We start from the raw sequence: 17894 nt of genomic DNA, 5'->3' as shown, positions 1-17894 counted from the left end.
GAACGTGGTTCCACTCGTTAGCTGTTGGAAGTATTACTTCCTTCAGTAGACCTTTTGGTATAGAATTTCTGAGAAATTAAATTTCTTTTGGGCCATTTGGTTCAACTGTATCACTACTGAACTATTCTCTACCGACCCTTTGAGCTAGGAACACAGACAGGGGTATCCTCAACCCGTGTTTGTGTTCCAGTTCCAGGTGCCAAAGAGTTTCCTTCTGTACTTTGCCAGAGATAGGTTAAGTTCAGCATGATAATACAGTAGGTTGTAGAGTGTCTGTGTATGTGCAGACACACATACCTGTACATATGTATTGGTTAATCCTCATGCATATCTGTTTAAAAATGAAATAAATCCTATATTTGCGTAACATAAGCACATCACCTTCAGAGTTGAAGTGGGCTTGTGGTCATTTAAGAGTGTCTGTTCTAGGGTCGGATGGTCTGGTTGATATCCCAGCTCTGTAGCTGTTGTGTACCAGGGCTTCCTTATCTGTAAAATGAGGATAATAGCAGCACATAGTTCTTAGCATTAATCTGAAGACACTTTAAAGCAGATTCCACGGAAACGATCCCTCCAAGCAGTACTTGCACACAGTGAGCGTGTGGTTATCAGGATTGTCGTCTCTGCCACCACCGCTCTTCCACTTCTTGCCCCTGAACAGTGCTTGCTCACCTACAGTTAGTGGTGTTATATATTAGTGGCAAGGATCTTCGATTTTTTTTAATGGTATAATACCTTGTATAATGTAGAATTAGTAGAAAGCATGAGATAGCAAGAGGAAACAAAATGTTTCTAGACCATTTAAAAACTGTACAATAGAGATTATAGGACATTTATAACCAACTTCTAATTATAAACATGTTAATACGCCTATTTTTAAAGGGAAAGTGAAAGTGTTAATCACTCAGTTGTGTCCCCTGTGGACTGTAGTCCACCAGGCTCCTCTGTCCGTGTGATTCTTCAGGCAGAAATCCTGGAGTGGGTTGCCATTCCTTCTCCAGGGGATCTCCCCAACCCAAGGATTGATCCCAGGTCTCCCTCATTGCAGGCAGATACTTTACAGGCTGAGCCGGGAGGGAAGATATTCTTAGTCATTAATCTTCTAGATTTATCTCAGTCTCCATTTGGCAATTGAAATCATTTAAATTTTGTTATGAAAGGAGGCAGTTTTCTCAATTGTGATGAAACATCCTATTTGGTTTAGAGGTGGTTAAACCTTTTTATCATACAGTTTTAGAAAAATTAAATTTTATAGCCTTTTGCTTACATATAGATGTTGCATAGCAAAGATAGGGGATTAGCCCTATTTGTTAAACAGGGATAAAAATAGCATTCCCAGAGATCAGGATTTTCTGGTACATTTTGCCTGGATTTTGCTGTCTTCCTTTATTTGGTGAAACCTTCTGTTGCCTCTGACTTGAATATGGCCATTCAACACATGAATCCCATAGTTTGCCATTTATTCAGTTGTAGCACAAAGCCAGCGTCAGGGCCCTGATACACCAGAAATAAATCAGAGCTAGGCAAAGATGAACTCTGGAACTTGCACTCTTAGTTTCCATCTGTTTCTGGAACTAAGATTGAAAAAAAAGGCTACATTATTACAAGCATATGAGTGTTATCTTCAGCCACAGATAACTGTTGATTTCAAAAGTTTTTTTATATATTAAACCATTTCCATATTGGTTCAACTCTTCCTTATCATTTTATTAATTATTCAGTTGGGTAAAATTAAAACCAGCTATATATTAGTATGTTTTACTAATGAAACCAATCACCTTTCAGGGTCTGATTAAACATTTTATGCAACATTCTGTCTTTAATCCTGTCTTTACATCTTTTTGATCATTTTCTTATTCATTCTGTGACAAAAGAGTAATTCATATAGTAAAAGTACTTCAATTGTTCTAATATATCTGTGGCAGAGTAACTTTTAAAATAAGGGTAATATGTTTCATTAAATAATAAAATTAAATTTTCCTCCCTTATTTGTGTATTTAAGAATAAGACTGACTTTATAACATGATGAAAATAAGGGTTTTAAGATCTAAAATTTTAAAATATACTAAATTTATGTTTAGAGAGATGTCATAAATATAGGGAAAAGTCACATATTTCTAGATTTTTTAAATCAAATTAGTAATATTCCCCTTTTGGTGTTCAAATGTGCTTTGATATTTAAATCTACTGAATTCTGAACTTAGGTTGTATACACCATTATAAAAAATGTTTATGCTAATATAAATGAGGTATGTTATCTTTTGAACAATGTGAGGATGGTATGTGTACTGTTCAAGAGCAAAGACCCTGAAAGACTATAATTACTGAGTGTGGCCTTAATCAAATTAATGAACTTTTCTCTGTGCTTTGTCAAATTGAATAGTAACAACTACCTCCCTGAGTTCAGGATTAGAGGAAATAAGATTATTATTGGTTACTATTTACCATAGTGGTTTTTTTTTAAATTACAGTGTTCATTTTTCTGTTTCATGCTTGTACTTTTGACATTTCCTTCCATTTGAATACTTGCTTCTTTGTCTCCTGTGGGCTTACGTCTGTCCCCTTAGCTGTAAGATCTGTTGTGTGTCAAGGATGATACTGCAGCGCTCAGTTGCCCTTGTCTAAGGCACTGTTCTGACCCCTAAGTATTTAGTAGTATAATGCCATTGTTAACTGACTCTCCTTGCCTGACTGTCGTGCTGCCACTATTCCTTGTTTCTGTGGTGATAGATGAGGTTTGTATGGTCCTGTTATTCCAGCCTCCAGACACCATTCCAGATCTACTGGTGCCCTCTACGCCCCCGATGTGTATGGGGTCTCAGGTGAAGGATGAGTACATTTTCACTATCATCTGTGCATTCATCTCAGTTTTTTGTCCTTTTCAGTTCCCATTGAGTAATCATGTTTTAAAATTGATTTGTTTTTATTTAATTTGTTGAAGAATAAGTCATTTGTGTGGGGTTTTTTTTTGTTGTTATTAATTTTCCCTCAAGTAACTTTTTTCCTTTCAGCAATCTTACTTGAGCATTTTTCTCCCTGGAGATGGACATTTTTCTTTTGTATAACCTAAGTTATGTCATTCTAAAATAGAATAGAATTGTTTTATGTTCTCTGTTATGTACTTCATCTTTTGTATATATGTTAAAAAAAAAAAAACCAAAATGGTGGATGAAGTGTTTTAATTGTAAATGATAATAAATTATAAAAAGTAGTTGAGAAGAACCCAACTGTGGTTTGTCTGTACATACCTCAGAGTGTCAGGCAATAGTAGGTGCTTGACAAATATCAAATGATATGTCTTTTAGTTATAGAATGAATCAGCCTATCTTGAAGGAGAAGAAAGAATCATTGGAGGAGTTTTTCCTTGTAAATTCTTGGCATGGCTTCATTGAGCTCCCTAATCATTACTGGTTTGAGGATTGATCTTTGTTCCAGGCCACCCTGTGGCTCAGCCACATGGATGAAATTTGCCCGACTGATAGAACTGGATTAATTACAGGGCTACCAACTTCCACGCCCTTAGTTGACCAGCCATACTTTCTTCTATCTTCTGGTGATAAATGTATCATAGTGACTATTCCTTAAATTCACTTGCCACACATTGTCTTTGATTTTAATTGCTTTTACCATTTTATTTGACCAAAACCAAATGTACCCAGAGAATACAATATTGCTTTTAAAATGCTTTGCCCCATTGGTTTTTTTTTTTTTTTTCTTTCCCCCTTCTCAAGGATCTCAAACTTTCCAGCCTGCCCATGTTACGTTTATGGCTCTCTCAAAGCTGTTTTCCTTCTTCTGATGAATTAGGTCCGGGGTATGGAATCAGCCAGTCCAGCCGACTGTCGTCCTCCGTCAGCGCCATGCGAGTCCTGAACACAGGTTCCGACGTGGAGGAGGCGGTGGCCGACGCCCTGGTACTCTTGTCTACTTCCTTATCACTGTAGACGTTCCAATGAAGGAAACTGATACATGAGTGAGCCAGTCCACAAGTGTGGGGAAGGAGATGGGAGATTCCCGTGGATCAAATCTAGGAAGACCAAATGTGGCAGCAGAAAAAGCAAAACAGTATAATTTATTGTTGATCTTTATTAATTGGTCAGATTTTTTAAGCCAAGGCCCATGATGGAATGTCAGGAATATAAATACTGATATTGTTAATACAGTGTTTTTATGCACTGTAGTACGCTGAGAATAAAGGCAGATAGATGAGTATATAAATATGTACACTGCAAGCATATAATTTCAAAGCTAGTTCAACCTTGGGTATTTAGGGGTTGTTTTAGTTTGGAGTAAAAGTTTGTATAGTCTTTTACTTACTTGTATTTTCTGAGCTGAGAGAAAGTACAATTTCAAAACAAATTATATTTAAGATATCTTTCTAGCTCTTTAAATCTGAAACATTAAACAGTGAGGCTTGAAAATGTCGTCTACAGATCCGTGATGGTTTTGTCAGAAGAGTGCTGTACAGATGTCTCTGTAGTCTTTCCTCCCGTAAAATTATGAAGGAAGTATTTGAGACAGTGATCACGATTGGCTTTTGCCTTTTTCCCTTGTCATTTCAGTATGACAGTTCTCTCAAATTATGACATTAATCCTATTTTTGAGAAGCATCTACTCATTTTCTTACACAGAACTTAACAAAGGTGTCATGTTTGTTTTAAAATAACAAAGTACATTGTGCCTTTTAAACCTGCATGCCACCTCTTAACCATTGCCAATATGCTGTTTGTCACATATATTTGAAAAGCAAGTTTTTAAAAATATTCATTGGTCGTAGCTATAGCATATTAAATGTAATCACATGTGAGGTTCTGCTCTGTGCTGAATTTTTTTCTTTACCTCAGCCACCTGATTTTTTTCATAAAAATACTTAACTAAATAAGAACTTTGTTCTCTTGAGCTTGGGATATATTAATCACATCTTGTTCTGATGGTATTAAATAAGTCATATATTTTAAATTTATTCTTCCTGATCAGTGTATTTCTCCAATCACATTTTCTAGTTTCCTCTATGTGAAGGATTTACTAGTTAAATTCTATTCATACAAATTTTATGAATTGATTGGATTACTCTTGAATAATCTTTATCCTATTATTTATAATAAGATGTATTTGGTTTATATGAGGAATATTTAGCCATCAGTGCTAAAAACTGAATCCCAATAATTTGATTGTGTCTACTTCTGTTATTTGCATAGCATAGATATTCCAATTATAACTATCAATTTTTAGGAAAGGACTATCCAACTGTTAAGCCTGGTTGGACCTAGGGAAAATCATAGAAATAAAATTAACTTTAGGAATGACAAAAGGATCCAAATAGGAAGAAGACTTGAATTTCTTTGGGGAAATTGGTTATGTGACTATTTCTGTAACTTACATATTTTTCTTTGGACTAAAGGATATTGACAAAATTAAAGATATAGCCTACTAATAAGCAGTTCTTATGTATCTAAATATTTAAAAGCTTAATGGTTCTGATTATGGGCATTGTTTATGCCTACTTCACTGTGCTGTTTAGCAAAATGTTCTTCATTATTTTCAATTTTTCTCTTTAAAAATCTACTGCTCTCAGCTCTTAGGAGACATGCGGACTAAGGTATAGACATTGCTATTTTCTGACATCTTATGGTGCCATAACGTTCTTTTCTTGCCTTCATCAGTTTACCAGATGATAGTCTTCTATAAAAAATTCAAGTGGAAGTAATAGAATCCTTAGACCTACATCACTTTTCTGTCCATATGATTACATGATTATCAGTAGGGAGATAGTGTTTAAATAGTGTCCTGTGGGGGTTCTCATCCCTTTGGCCTGACTACTTTGCACAAATGCGATGTCATTGACACTATGTCTATAACAAAACTAGGAGCCTAACACAAAAGGTATCATGTTTTTGCCATCCTAAATTAAGTTGGTGCCTCCAAATCAAATCAATTTAGTGATGGAAAGTCACTGGAAAACTATTTTTAATTAAGTTCAGGTTATATTTCTTTCAGATTTTAAACTTGAACAATTTAAGTCACCTGTAGCTATGTAAAATTATTGTTCTTCAGTGTTTCATAGAAACATCTTCATCTCTCACCAGCCTGAATTCACATATCAGATTATTTAAAGATTTATTTCTGATTCTTTCAGGGAAATCTCAAATAATCTATTCTGTCTCATTTCACTTTTAATATTCAAGGTAAAATTAGTAGTTTTATTTATTAAATAATAACTTCAGATGTGAAGAAATCGAAGTAATACTTTCTTATATATATTGAAATAGATAGTTTAGACACATTAGGGAAAGCATGCAGAACCTTTAGGAGCTTGCTTCCTAAAAGTAAGAGTAAGCTAAACGGGCTGTCATCATTCTTTGTGATTTTCTTCTCAAAGAAACATCAGGGATGGGTACAAGTGAAGGAAGAGTGGCAGAGAAGTGATAATGGAAATGAAAGAAGAATAGAGGAAAAGGGAGGTAGAGAGACAGAAAAAGTAGAACTTTACACAGGAAACAGGTTTTTCTGATCCATTCTCATCCTTTGAAAAGGTTATAATTTCTTCATAACAACTCAGAGTTTTAGTACAGAGCCTGTTCGTTTACACTCTAGTAGTAGTTCTTGGTTTTCCACAAAAAGAAAAAAGGAAGAACCTCATGGTTTTAGCACTTCCCGCTTTAGGTATCTGACTTCCGTATAGTAGTCTTACTCTGCTTCTACCACTCCCCATAGTTAAAGAATATTTCATCTCCTACTAACTCCTAAAACATGTTTTCTGAAAAAAAAACTAAAATTCGACATTTTATTATTACAATGATTAGCAGCATGCTTTACACTGATTTTTAAACAAAGGCCAGTCCTTTTCTGGTCAGTAGAAATCGTAAAATACCGGCATGTTATTTTAGCTACCACTAATGAGAGTCTTTATGTATAACAGAAAAAACCTGCGCGAAGAAGATACGAATCATATGGGATGCATTCAGACGATGATGCGAACAGCGATGCATCCAGTGCTTGCTCAGAACGCTCCTACAGCTCTCGGAATGGTAGTATTCCTACATACATGAGGCAGACAGAAGACGTGGCGGAAGTCCTCAACAGATGCGCTAGCTCCAACTGGTCAGAAAGGAAAGAAGGCCTGCTGGGTCTGCAGAACTTACTGAAAAATCAGAGAACGCTAAGGTGAGTTATAGTGTCTTCAGATGATTATCCTGTCTGTTGAGCTTTTTTGGGGGGCACGGTGCTGGGTCTTCACTGCTGCGCGGCTTTCCTCTAGTTACGGCGAGCGTGGCTGCTCCCTCCTCCCAGCGCACAGGCTTCTCACTGCGCCGGCTTCTCTTGCTGCAGAGCTTGGGCTCTAGGGCACTCCGGCTTCAGCGGCTGCGGGTCCTGGGCTCAGGAGTTGTGCTTTGCAGGCTCTGGAAAACAGGCTCAGTAGTTGTGGTGTAGGGGCTTAGTTGCTCCATGGCGTGTGGGATCTTCCTGGACTGGGGACCGCCTCTCCTACATTAACAGGCAGATTCTTTACCACTGAGCCACCTGGGAAGGCCCTGGTTAGCACTTTTTGACTTGACTTTTTCATAACACTTTAAAGATATTAGTTTGGGCTCATATGTGTCCTGAATTCAAAAAGTGGCATCAGAATATTATCCCAAGCCCTAACCCTTTAGGACCATCCATACTGTTATATTTTTAAATTATAATTATCTTGCTATATTTAAAGAAACATTATTAAACGAAACTTTTTATTCATAAGTAGTTATTAAGTAAAAATGTTATTAAATGAAAATAAATAATAAAGTATGCATAATATTAAAGTTGACTCATTTATTAAACTTCATTCCTGATAAGTTTTTTAGTGAGATGAAAGAATATCTATGTTTTCTTGAAAATGAAAGTATATTCCTGGTGTTCATGTGGTATTTGAATCCTGGTATAATATGAAATGGATTTGGAGTGAATTTCTCTAAGAACAGAAGTTTAGGGACTTCCCTGGTGGTCCAGTGGTTAAGATTCCATGCTTCCTCTACAGGGGGCACAGGTTTGATCCCTAGTTAAGGAACTAATATCCCACATGTCATGAGATGTCACCAATAAATAAAATAAAAAATTTTTTTAAGTTTATATTGATTTTTAGTTGGGTTTGATTTGGTTTCCTGTCCTACTGGCTCTTGCTTGCTTTCCCCCTCTAAAGTCTGTATCGTTTTTATCTGTGTAGTGTTTTAAATCTCTATAGTCTATCCCTTTAAGAACCTAGTTTCAGAAAATTTGTAAGTTTCAGTATGGTGGAAAATAGAGGGCTACTTCCTGCCTTAATACCTGAAATTAGGGTTTGATTTTAGGAGGTATTAGAACTATATAATTTACAATAAGTGTTTGTCTATGTACTTCCTAATATATTTTAATTACATATTGTTCCAGTTCATGAATATTACATATTAGAGTTCATGAATCACTACAATAAATCATCATAATGTTGTTTCTGCCCCACCAAGATTAGATTAGTGTTAGGTTCAGTGTATTATTTTAAATGGCAAGGAAGTAGTCATAGTTTAGAAAGATTTTAGCCCTCAGGTGGCAAAATTTAAGAAAACATAAAAGCATTTAAAAGGGTAAGATTCATATGCTGAGAATGTTATCTGTATAGTTTACTCTGCTGTGCTACATTAATAAAGTACAGTTGTATTTCTTTTCATATAACTTTCAACCTTTAAAATATTGTATGTATTGCTACAGAATTATTGTTGCATTTGATAAATTGTACTTAGCCCTGACTAGTAAATCCTACAAATTTCTTGATTTTGAGAGCTGAATTTTTTTTTTTTTTTGGCTTAAAAAAAAAAGAAGCCCAAATATATATGTAAGTCACTTTTAAATGACTTCTTCCTACAGCAGTGTATTAATTAGCCACTTTATTATTTTGACAGTCGAGTTGAACTGAAAAGATTATGTGAAATTTTCACAAGAATGTTTGCTGATCCTCATGGCAAGGTATGTTTTAGTATTTAAGATTACTCCTATAAGGTGTCATTATTATATTGCCCCAAAAAAGAAGTAAATAATAACAAAAAACTATAAGCCATTTTTATTTATATATTGCCCTAAAATGGCCATGATCTTTTCAACATAATTGAAAATTGAGTATTTGATATCATACATAATTCAGAAGTTGCTCTCTGATAACTATTTAAGCTTCTCTAAAAGAGAGATTATCTAAGGCTATAAACTGAAGAATATATAGTCACATGCACGACTCTTCTACAATTAGTCAGGGTATTTGTATTACTAAAAACATTTTACTATTTGTAAAGGAAATAATTGGGATAAGTTGAAAAAAGTTTCTAACTTTTTATTCAGTTTTCTTCTCTATTAACAAATATATTCTTAAAAGAGCAATTTTGTAGACAAGAACTGCCATTAAAAAACAAAAAGCATAAAATACGGTTTTTTAAAGCACAAACTATGGGTGATACAGTTTGTGAGTAACAAAAGAGAAACATTCCATATGTTGAAAGAGTTCATAAAAATCTCCAGAACTTCGTTCAGCTTTTAATGCTGATTAAAGTATATGTAAGTACTTACGTATACTCTGCATGTGTACTGTGAAATGTTTGTTTTAAAATGTAAAGTTTTGTCGTAAAATGTACTCATTTCTATTTTCAGCAGTGTGTTTGACAGTGGTGAAATTTTATTCAATATCTTCCTTTAGGACACCAGCTGTCTACATGAGAATTTCTAACCTAAGTGAGAGGGAAATCATAAGAAAAATATTTATGAATTTTGCTTCATTTTTTTTATTGTCTTCACTTTATTGTTGCACATTTCATTCCTCCTCATTTTTTTCTATTTTCAGTATTTTCATTACTTGTGACACTACTTAAAGATACTAAAATCCCACTCTTCACATAAACTAAAATCTGGCTAAGGATTATAAACTGTCTTACCTTTAAAGCAATAATTTCCAAAGATTATCCTTTTGTCTCAAGGCATATTTATTTTATCCAAGAATGCAAGATCCCATTAAAGACAGAAAGCACACTAAGTTTATAATTTTTTGTTATTTTTTTTAAGTTTATAATTTTTAAACTGAGCTTGTAGATAACTATACCATTTTATACTGATATTACTACCACTAATTACTGTAAGAATTGTTATAATGGAAGAATTTCTATAAATCCTAAACAAATTAACTGTTGATTTTTTTTGTTGTTGTTAGCAGTATGAGTTAAAGGACAAGACAGTTATGATCTGTGTGGACTTGTTTTATTAAATAATATTTTGTTAATAATCTACGACTTTTAAAAATAGAGTTTTAAAACATCTTCAATAAGTAATATAATTCATCTGTAGTGGAAGGTATGAGAGTGAGGTTGTTATTATTTCTTAAAGTCACAGTTTTTTATTTTTTATTAGGACAGTAATGCAGTTTAGTTGGATCCTAGGATTTAACAGTAATAAAGAGAATTTTTTTAAACAGTCTCTTGTAGAAAAAATTTTTTTAATGAAGTAAATTTTAAAATTAAAGTCTCTTGAAGATCAAATAGGAAAGCCAAATTTGATGTTGGTGAAGCACAGGTGTTTGGCCTCCCTTAGTAAATATGGAGAACCAGCCACGGTCCTCCCTATAGGTGTCAGGAAGGAGACTTTCTGTTTTTTTCCTGTGGGGTTTTATAACAGCGTACAATTCCTATTGATCCATCTGGCTTTGCTTTGTTTTTTGTTTTTGGTTTTGTTTTTTAGTTATTTCACTGAATACAGATATAAAGGGGAGATTTTTGTTAACTCGTTTTGCTTAGCTTTTATTTGGTGGTTGTCCATCAGAGACTGCCAGTAATGTAATTAATTAAGAATAAACTGGCTGTATCAGCATACAGTGGGGGTTTTAAAATATCAGGGCTTGATTTGAGTTTTTGCGTGTCTTTATATTGTTCAGTAGTAGCTATCCCTCCTTTTTAATTTTATAAAGTACGAATAGTCCAGTCATTTGGATCAAGCAGCTGTTCTTGATGCTGTCTCTTCCTTCCAAGTAAAATTTTAGTTTCAGTTTCCCAGCTGCTGTCTATCAAGAGTTGGTTTTTTCTTTCCCCCTCCCTATAAAGGGCCAGGCAGTATATATTTTCAGCTTTGTGGACCATAATGATCTCTGTTACAGCTCTGCCATTATAGCACAAAGGCATCTTTTGACAGTATCTAAACAAGTGACCATGGCTAGGTGTCCATAAAACTTTACTTATGAACATTGAAATGCTAATTTTCATCAAATTATCATGTGTCATTAAATAGCCTTTTCTTTTGATTAAAAAAAAAAAAGCTATTTTAAAATGTAAAACCAGTCTTAGCTTGCAGACTATAGTTTCCCAATCCCTGTTGTATACAATCAACTCTAATGATTGACACATTGACACTAAAATAAAAACATGTTCAAGGGACTTCCCTGGTGGTCCAGTGGCTAAGACTCTGAGCTCCCAGTGCAGGGGGCCCAGGTTCAATCCCTGGTCATGGAGCTAGATCCCACATGCTACAACTAAGACCCAGAGCAGCCAAATGAAAAAAAAAGAAAAAAAACATGTTCAAGAACCTCTGCTCATGGTCATGCCACTGGCGGAAGGTCGAGACTGTTGACCGGTACCAGAAACAGTGTACCAGTCCCTGGTGGGTTAAATCAACCTTTATTCCTATATACGCTGTCCATTTCTGATCTGTGATTTTGGTCTGAAAGCTCAGTCCTGCCTTGCTTTTCTCTTCTGTCCTCCATAGAGACTGTGTCAAATAGTCTCTCCTTAAATTTAACTCTAGCCCTGTTCACCTCTCATCTTGTGCCCCGACCGTTTGTCCTGGCCTCTTAGCTTACCAAGAAAATAGACGCCATCCAACAGAAACTCCATTTCCTGCCTCCAAATCAGCAAAATTAATTGCACATAAGCCCATTCTTTCTACCTTTTCTCCTATGGAAATGGCAGGAGGTCTTACCTTGAAGCTGTTGGCAGCCTCATAAACATGTACTCTGTTTTTTTGCTAATATACTCTCATCTGCTTGGTCTTCCAGGAATTTTTCATAAATTTCAACTTGCTCTTTGACATCCCTTTTTATTTTTCAGCTTTGTTTTAAGTGTATTCAGTTTACCTTTTCTGACACTAAGGAATGTGGTGTGGGAGAGGAGGAGAAGGGTTGTTTTCTGTTGTGTCTGATCCAATCTTCCTCACAGCAGACAGCCTCTCTTTTCAGACACCTGTCTCTGCTTGTTTTACTAGTGTTGCTGTAGCTTAGAGCATTGCCCTAGGCCCTCCTTTTTCACTCTGTACCTTATTTGAAGCTTGTCGCCCGCTTTATCCTGATGACTCTCAAATGATACTTCCAGCCCATATTTTTCTCCTTCACTTACCTAGTTACATGCCTTTGGCTCATTAAAACTATTTTTCCTCTTGAGTCACGTTATCTCATTAGATGAAGCCACCGTCCCCTCACTGGGCATCATTCTAGAGATTTTCTCAGTCCTAATTGATTCAACCTTCTAAATATTTCCATTCTCACTACTCATTCTTGGCACAATTGCCTTTGGCCTGCTGTACCTCCTCCCCACCTTCTGTCCCTAAATTCTCTTTCACTCTGCATCCTTGAATAATCTTTCTAAACGGTAAATCTTTTCTCGACTTAAAACTCTTCAGTGACTACTCATTACCCTCAAGAAAATATTCAAACAAAGCCTGCCATTTTGGCTTGTTATTCCCTTTTCACTCTCAACCCACCCTGAAAACTATGCTCATTTCCCCAGATGTGCCCTGCACTTTTCCTCATAGCCTTGAAACAGATCATCAGAGTCATTTCTCTTTCTTTCCTCAAATATGCTCTCCACATGAATTGGAATCACTTATCTGTAACCTCAACCATCCTGAGAGCTCACAGGGCAGAAACCATCTGAAGCCTTGGCCCCAGAATGGGCCGTAGGGTTTCAGAGACACTTCCTATCATGAGGTTGGTCGGGTGGACTTTGCCTTGTCCTTTTCAGCTGAAGTCAACATTTCAGTCTCTTAATAGCTCTGAAAAGTAGCAGTAGACCACCTGCTGTCCCCAGCAGAAATAGGAGACCTAGAGAACCAGGGTGTGAGCGGCAGCCCCGTCTCCTTTCATCTGGGATCACCTCCAGCCCCTAGAGCGTTTCTCTTGTTTGTGTTAGTAAGTATCTGAGTCCAGCTGAAATACCAGGTGAACTCCACTATACAGTAAAGACATCCCAGAAAGGAAGGGCTGGAAAAGAGCTCTTTTTAAGTACAGTTGAAATAGATGCTACTTTTTTTTTTTCCTGTGACATGAGTAATGTGGTTGGCATTACAGTGTACAAGCTGAAATTATTTGATGTCCATAACTTGGTAAACTTTTTCAACTTTCAGATACTACTGATTCAGTCGTGGTATCTGTATGAAAGTAATTTAGATTATAAAGCTGCAAATGTGTAGTTTAAAGCCTCTTAATATTTTCCTGAGAGACTGTACCACACAGTGATAACAAATATGAGTAGTGGAGCTAGATTGCTTTGGTTCAGACCCTACCTCCATCACTCTTCAGCAGTGTGTGCCTTGCGCATGGGTTTCTTAATCTGTAAAATAGAGTTAATAAGATGCGGTGATGATTAAGTGAGTTAATGTATGTAAAGTCCTTATAACACAAGAAGCACTACATAAGTTTTTTTTTTAATAAGTAAGTTTGAAAAATTAAGGAATTCAAGGCAGATTTTTTTTTTTGATTGCTCTAGAACACTTTTTCCTCCAAATGTAAGGTGTGTCAGAAAGCTTATCCCCTGTGATTCTGACAGTTGACACAGAAGGAATACTTGAGGAGAGCCACCTTTACTGAAGAACATGCTTTGATTTGACATATTATGTTCTGTGTAGTCCTGCCTGCCTACAGGTCTTAGAATCAAGAGACCAAATATGCATCTTACCTGGGGAATATTAAAAGTTGTAGTATCTTTTTACCTCCATACAATAGTAAGTGTTCCAGTCCTTCACAGAAATAATTTAACTTGTGAATACATTGCTTCTCAAGAGGGGGAAAGAATAAACGAAAAATTCTTAGATACTATGCTTTGGAAGCAAATGTTGGCACTGTTCAGAAATGTTGGCAGGTGTCTGTTAGTCTTAGATTCTTTCCAGAAGTTGAAATTCAAGGATAGTAGGGTCTGAAAAGAAGGGAGTTTTCCTCTTTTTTTATTTGTAAATTTTCTTGGCAAGAAAATGAGAGAGAAATACAGGAAAACCACATATTCTTCTCATACACCATTCATTTAATTCTTGTGTTAAAAACTATTTTGAGTTTGTCATAAAACTTTGGAAAACATTTGTCATTTTTATTTTCTAAGTGTTTTTCTTCCATACAGGAACTTGGCATTGATGGCGACTAATTTGTGTGTTTTTCTTTTTTTTCTTTTTTTCCTTTTGCATGCTGTCCCCTGTGTTGGAACTCTCAATAGAGAGTAAGTTGGTTCAATATTTGTTGGAAACCTAACTTTACTGCATGACTGTGAAATTAACCCTTTTTCTCTATTTTCTCTCCCAAAGAGTTCATGCAGTGTTGGAACCTTTGCAATCCACGAAATGCTATCTGCAGTTACGCAAACTGTCATTCTGTTTGGAGATGTGCTTTTTAATCTACTAATTAATCTAATTTGATTATGTTCTTCTGTTCTATATTTGATGACTGGCACACCTAAGATATGGGGGCTTCCCTGGGGCTCAGTGGTAAAGAATCTGCCTGCAATGCAGGAGACCCAGATTTGATTCCTGGGTTGGGAAGATCCCCTGGAGAAGGGAATGGCAACCCACTCCAGTATTCTTGCCTGGAGAATCCCATGGACAGAAGAGCCTGGCGGGCTGCAGTCCAGGGGGTCACACAGAGTGGACATGACTGAGCGACTGACACACACCTGATATAAGCAGGGCTGCCTCAATTGTAATAACACAAATACTACAGTTCTTTCCCCAGTGAACTACAGTTGTGAAATATGTAGGATTATACATTGAGTCTGTTGAAGGTTGATTTCATTGAATTATTTAAAAAAATAGTTCCCAAGTTTCACAATCAGGTTTTAGAAATGGAGTTCTAACCTCTTCGTATGCACTTTCTACTGCTCTGCTGATGGTGTCCCGTAAAAGGGGACAGAGCAGCTTAAGGAGCAGTGACCTCAGCCTTCTCTTCTGAAATCAGATGCTTAGCCCAATGTTTTACTAGTATATCCACTTTTCTCTTTCTCCTTTAATCATAGATAAGGAAATGGGAGAATATCAACATCTATCTGATAGTGAACTCTTTGTGATATAGCAGTCACATGAAATTTTATGCAAACTTCCAATGTATATTTTGGATGAAGATATATATGTGTGTGTGTGTGTGTGTATGCATAAGCATTTTGAAAAATAATAGTATAATTCTATATGTAAAGTACTATTAGTACACATTTACAGTTTTATTCAGCTATACTCACATTTTATCTAATCAAAAGAAATTTCTACTTAAGAGACTCAGACACGTCTTCCTGAAGAAAATAGCAGTTCAGATCTTGACAGGAACATAAACTTTGGATTATATCAGGATGAGAAGAAAGGGCCTCCTACAAATGACTACCCTGAGTCCAGAGAAGTGGGAGATGTCAGAAAGTTTATAGTAAAGAAAACCTTGGCTGTAGTGAAAGGAAGGTCATCCATATCTTCCCTTGCATTGAGAAAAGGGGTTGGTTACCAAGGTAAATTTTACTCAACTAAAAGAAAATTCTTACTTTTAAGGGAACTTTTCCTATAGTTTAATCAGACAACTTTTTAATTGCATCCTCAGCCTCTGATAACTTAAGATTTGGTTCTGACTGGTGGCATAAGACTGAAATAGAGCCACTGTTCTCAAATGCTATGTATTCCAGATAGGAAGATAGCATATATACAGAAAAAGTCAAAGAGCACTGCAAAGGCCTCCCAAGTACCAGTTGCAAATAGGGATGGACAGTGGCTGTTGTTTAAAGATATCCCAGAAGCTGTTTGGCTGGGACTTGAGTGGTAAACTTTGTAGGGAGTCATGTACTTTGTGTAAACAGAAGGATTAGAGAGTGATAGGAAATCTGGAGTGTGTGGGATACGTGTTTAGGGATGAAGACTTTATGTTGCCGAATTGTCCAACATCAGTCTGAAGAGTTAGAACCTCATCTAAGCATTTGAGACATTATTCTATAGACAGTGAAGGGACATTAAAGAATTTTGTTTCTGTCAAAAGAGTGATGTCACCATCTGACAGAAAGAAGTCTGAGTTGGCCTGCTGTTTTGTAAATAAAGTTTTACTGAAACAGAACTGTGTTCACTTGTCTGCATAGTGTCTGTGGCTATGCTATGATGACAGAGTTGAAGAGTGCAACCCACATCATATGGCCTGCAAAACCTAGAATATCTGCTTTCTGGCCTGTTAGAGAAATCCAGACTTGAGGTCAGAAATGCCTGGTGCCTACAGTGATGTTGTGATCGACAGATTTGAGTAAGGCCAAAAGTGAGAGCTATCATAGAGATTATTATGGGGCCTAGAAGGCTAGATCAGAGAGGCTCTGTCAAGGAAGTCATAATTTCGATGAAAAGAGAATCAGGATGAAGATCTAAGAGATCTCCTCACATTCAGGGTACAAAAGGAAAATGCCTGGTAACAATGAAAAAAGGGAGAGAAGAAGAGGAAAACCAGTGTCAAACTATGGAATGGCCAGGCGTACTAAGCTCATGAAAAAGCTGTGACATTTCTCTATTGGAAGGTAATTGATGGGCGCAGTAGGATGGAAACTGCAGGCAGAATTCTTGAGACAGTGTCTTCTGCACTGGGAAACAAATAATTCTGGTTGAGAATAGAAGAGTAAAGATAGACGAGACCATCGAGAGCAAGAATACAGGTGGAAAGACTAGTCTTAGAAATAAAATTGGCTCTTCCTTGGAGAAAGAGTTATTATAAGGATAGCTATAGAAGAAATCAGAGTGAGGGGAGAGTCAGTGGAGAATTTTATTATGAATGGCAGTCAAGTAGATGAAGAAGTTGTCCAGTTATAGAGTGTATGGAACACAACTAAAAGCCAAGTGACTTAGCCATTGATGAACTGTGGAAACCTTGAGCAAGTAAGTCCCTTAATTTTCTAGTTCTCAATTTTCTGAGAATCAGATAAAATGAGAGAGCTGACTTAGGCATTCTAATGCCTTTGATTTTCGAAATGGATTTTGGTATAGTGAAAACTTAAAGTTGGAATCCTAAGGAAAATAGGCAGCAGTTGAAACAGTAAGAGTGAAAGTGAACCAGAGAATTAGAGAGTGTTGTGCTGGCCCACCAGGTTTAAGGGGCTAGCAGGAAGCCCTGATTTGTCATGTTTGTTATAATTCCCGAGGTGTAAATAGTCCCAGATGGCTGATTTCAAGCCGCCAACCATCTCACAAAATTCCCGAATATTTAATGTTTGCCTTTGTAGGCAGGTACTGACTAACACCAGGACGTCACTGGACAGATTTGCTAGTCAGAGTGAGTACTAGGTTAGGTACATGTATTTGTTACTGAGTAGGTCTGTTGAAGTCCCTCAGGCCCTGAGACAGTTCAGTGAAGCTGTGGTCCAAGTGGTTCTGATAGGGTAGGACTGGAGTTAACGAATCTGCATTGTGATTAAGAACAGTGTTGAGGCACAGGTACCTACTGCCTTGAGATCAGAGGTAACAAATTTTAGGTAGTCGTACTGTCTGCTTTTACAAATAGAGTCTTAAGCAAAGTGTATTTTTTCTAAGGCTTCCCAGGTGGCACAGTGGTAAAGAATCTGCCCGCTAGTGCAGAAGATACAAGAGATACAGGTTGGAGCCCTGGAGCAGAAAGATCCACTTGAGTAGGAAATGGCAACCCACTCCAGTATTCTTACCTG

The 17894-nt window shown here is 36.5% G+C and overlaps 1 protein-coding gene across 11 annotated transcripts in view; it reads left to right on the top strand.

The window, feature by feature from the left end:
- Positions 1-17894, top strand: part of CLASP2 (cytoplasmic linker associated protein 2) — a 179866-nt gene that overhangs the window by 125416 nt on the left and 36556 nt on the right. For all 11 annotated transcript variants that reach the window (XM_069561344.1, XM_069561342.1, XM_069561339.1 and 8 more), the window contains 3 exons: positions 3808-3914; positions 6920-7164; positions 8910-8973. In XM_069561344.1, coding sequence (XP_069417445.1) covers positions 3808-3914; positions 6920-7164; positions 8910-8973 — 416 coding nt within the window. The remainder of the gene's footprint in view (positions 1-3807; positions 3915-6919; positions 7165-8909; positions 8974-17894) is intronic.

This window comes from Ovis canadensis, chromosome 19 (genome assembly GCF_042477335.2).
Source record: "Ovis canadensis isolate MfBH-ARS-UI-01 breed Bighorn chromosome 19, ARS-UI_OviCan_v2, whole genome shotgun sequence".
NCBI classification, from domain to species: Eukaryota; Metazoa; Chordata; class Mammalia; order Artiodactyla; family Bovidae; genus Ovis; species Ovis canadensis.
The sequence above is the reverse complement of the archived record's forward strand: the minus strand, read 5'-3'. Positions and strand labels throughout refer to the sequence as shown.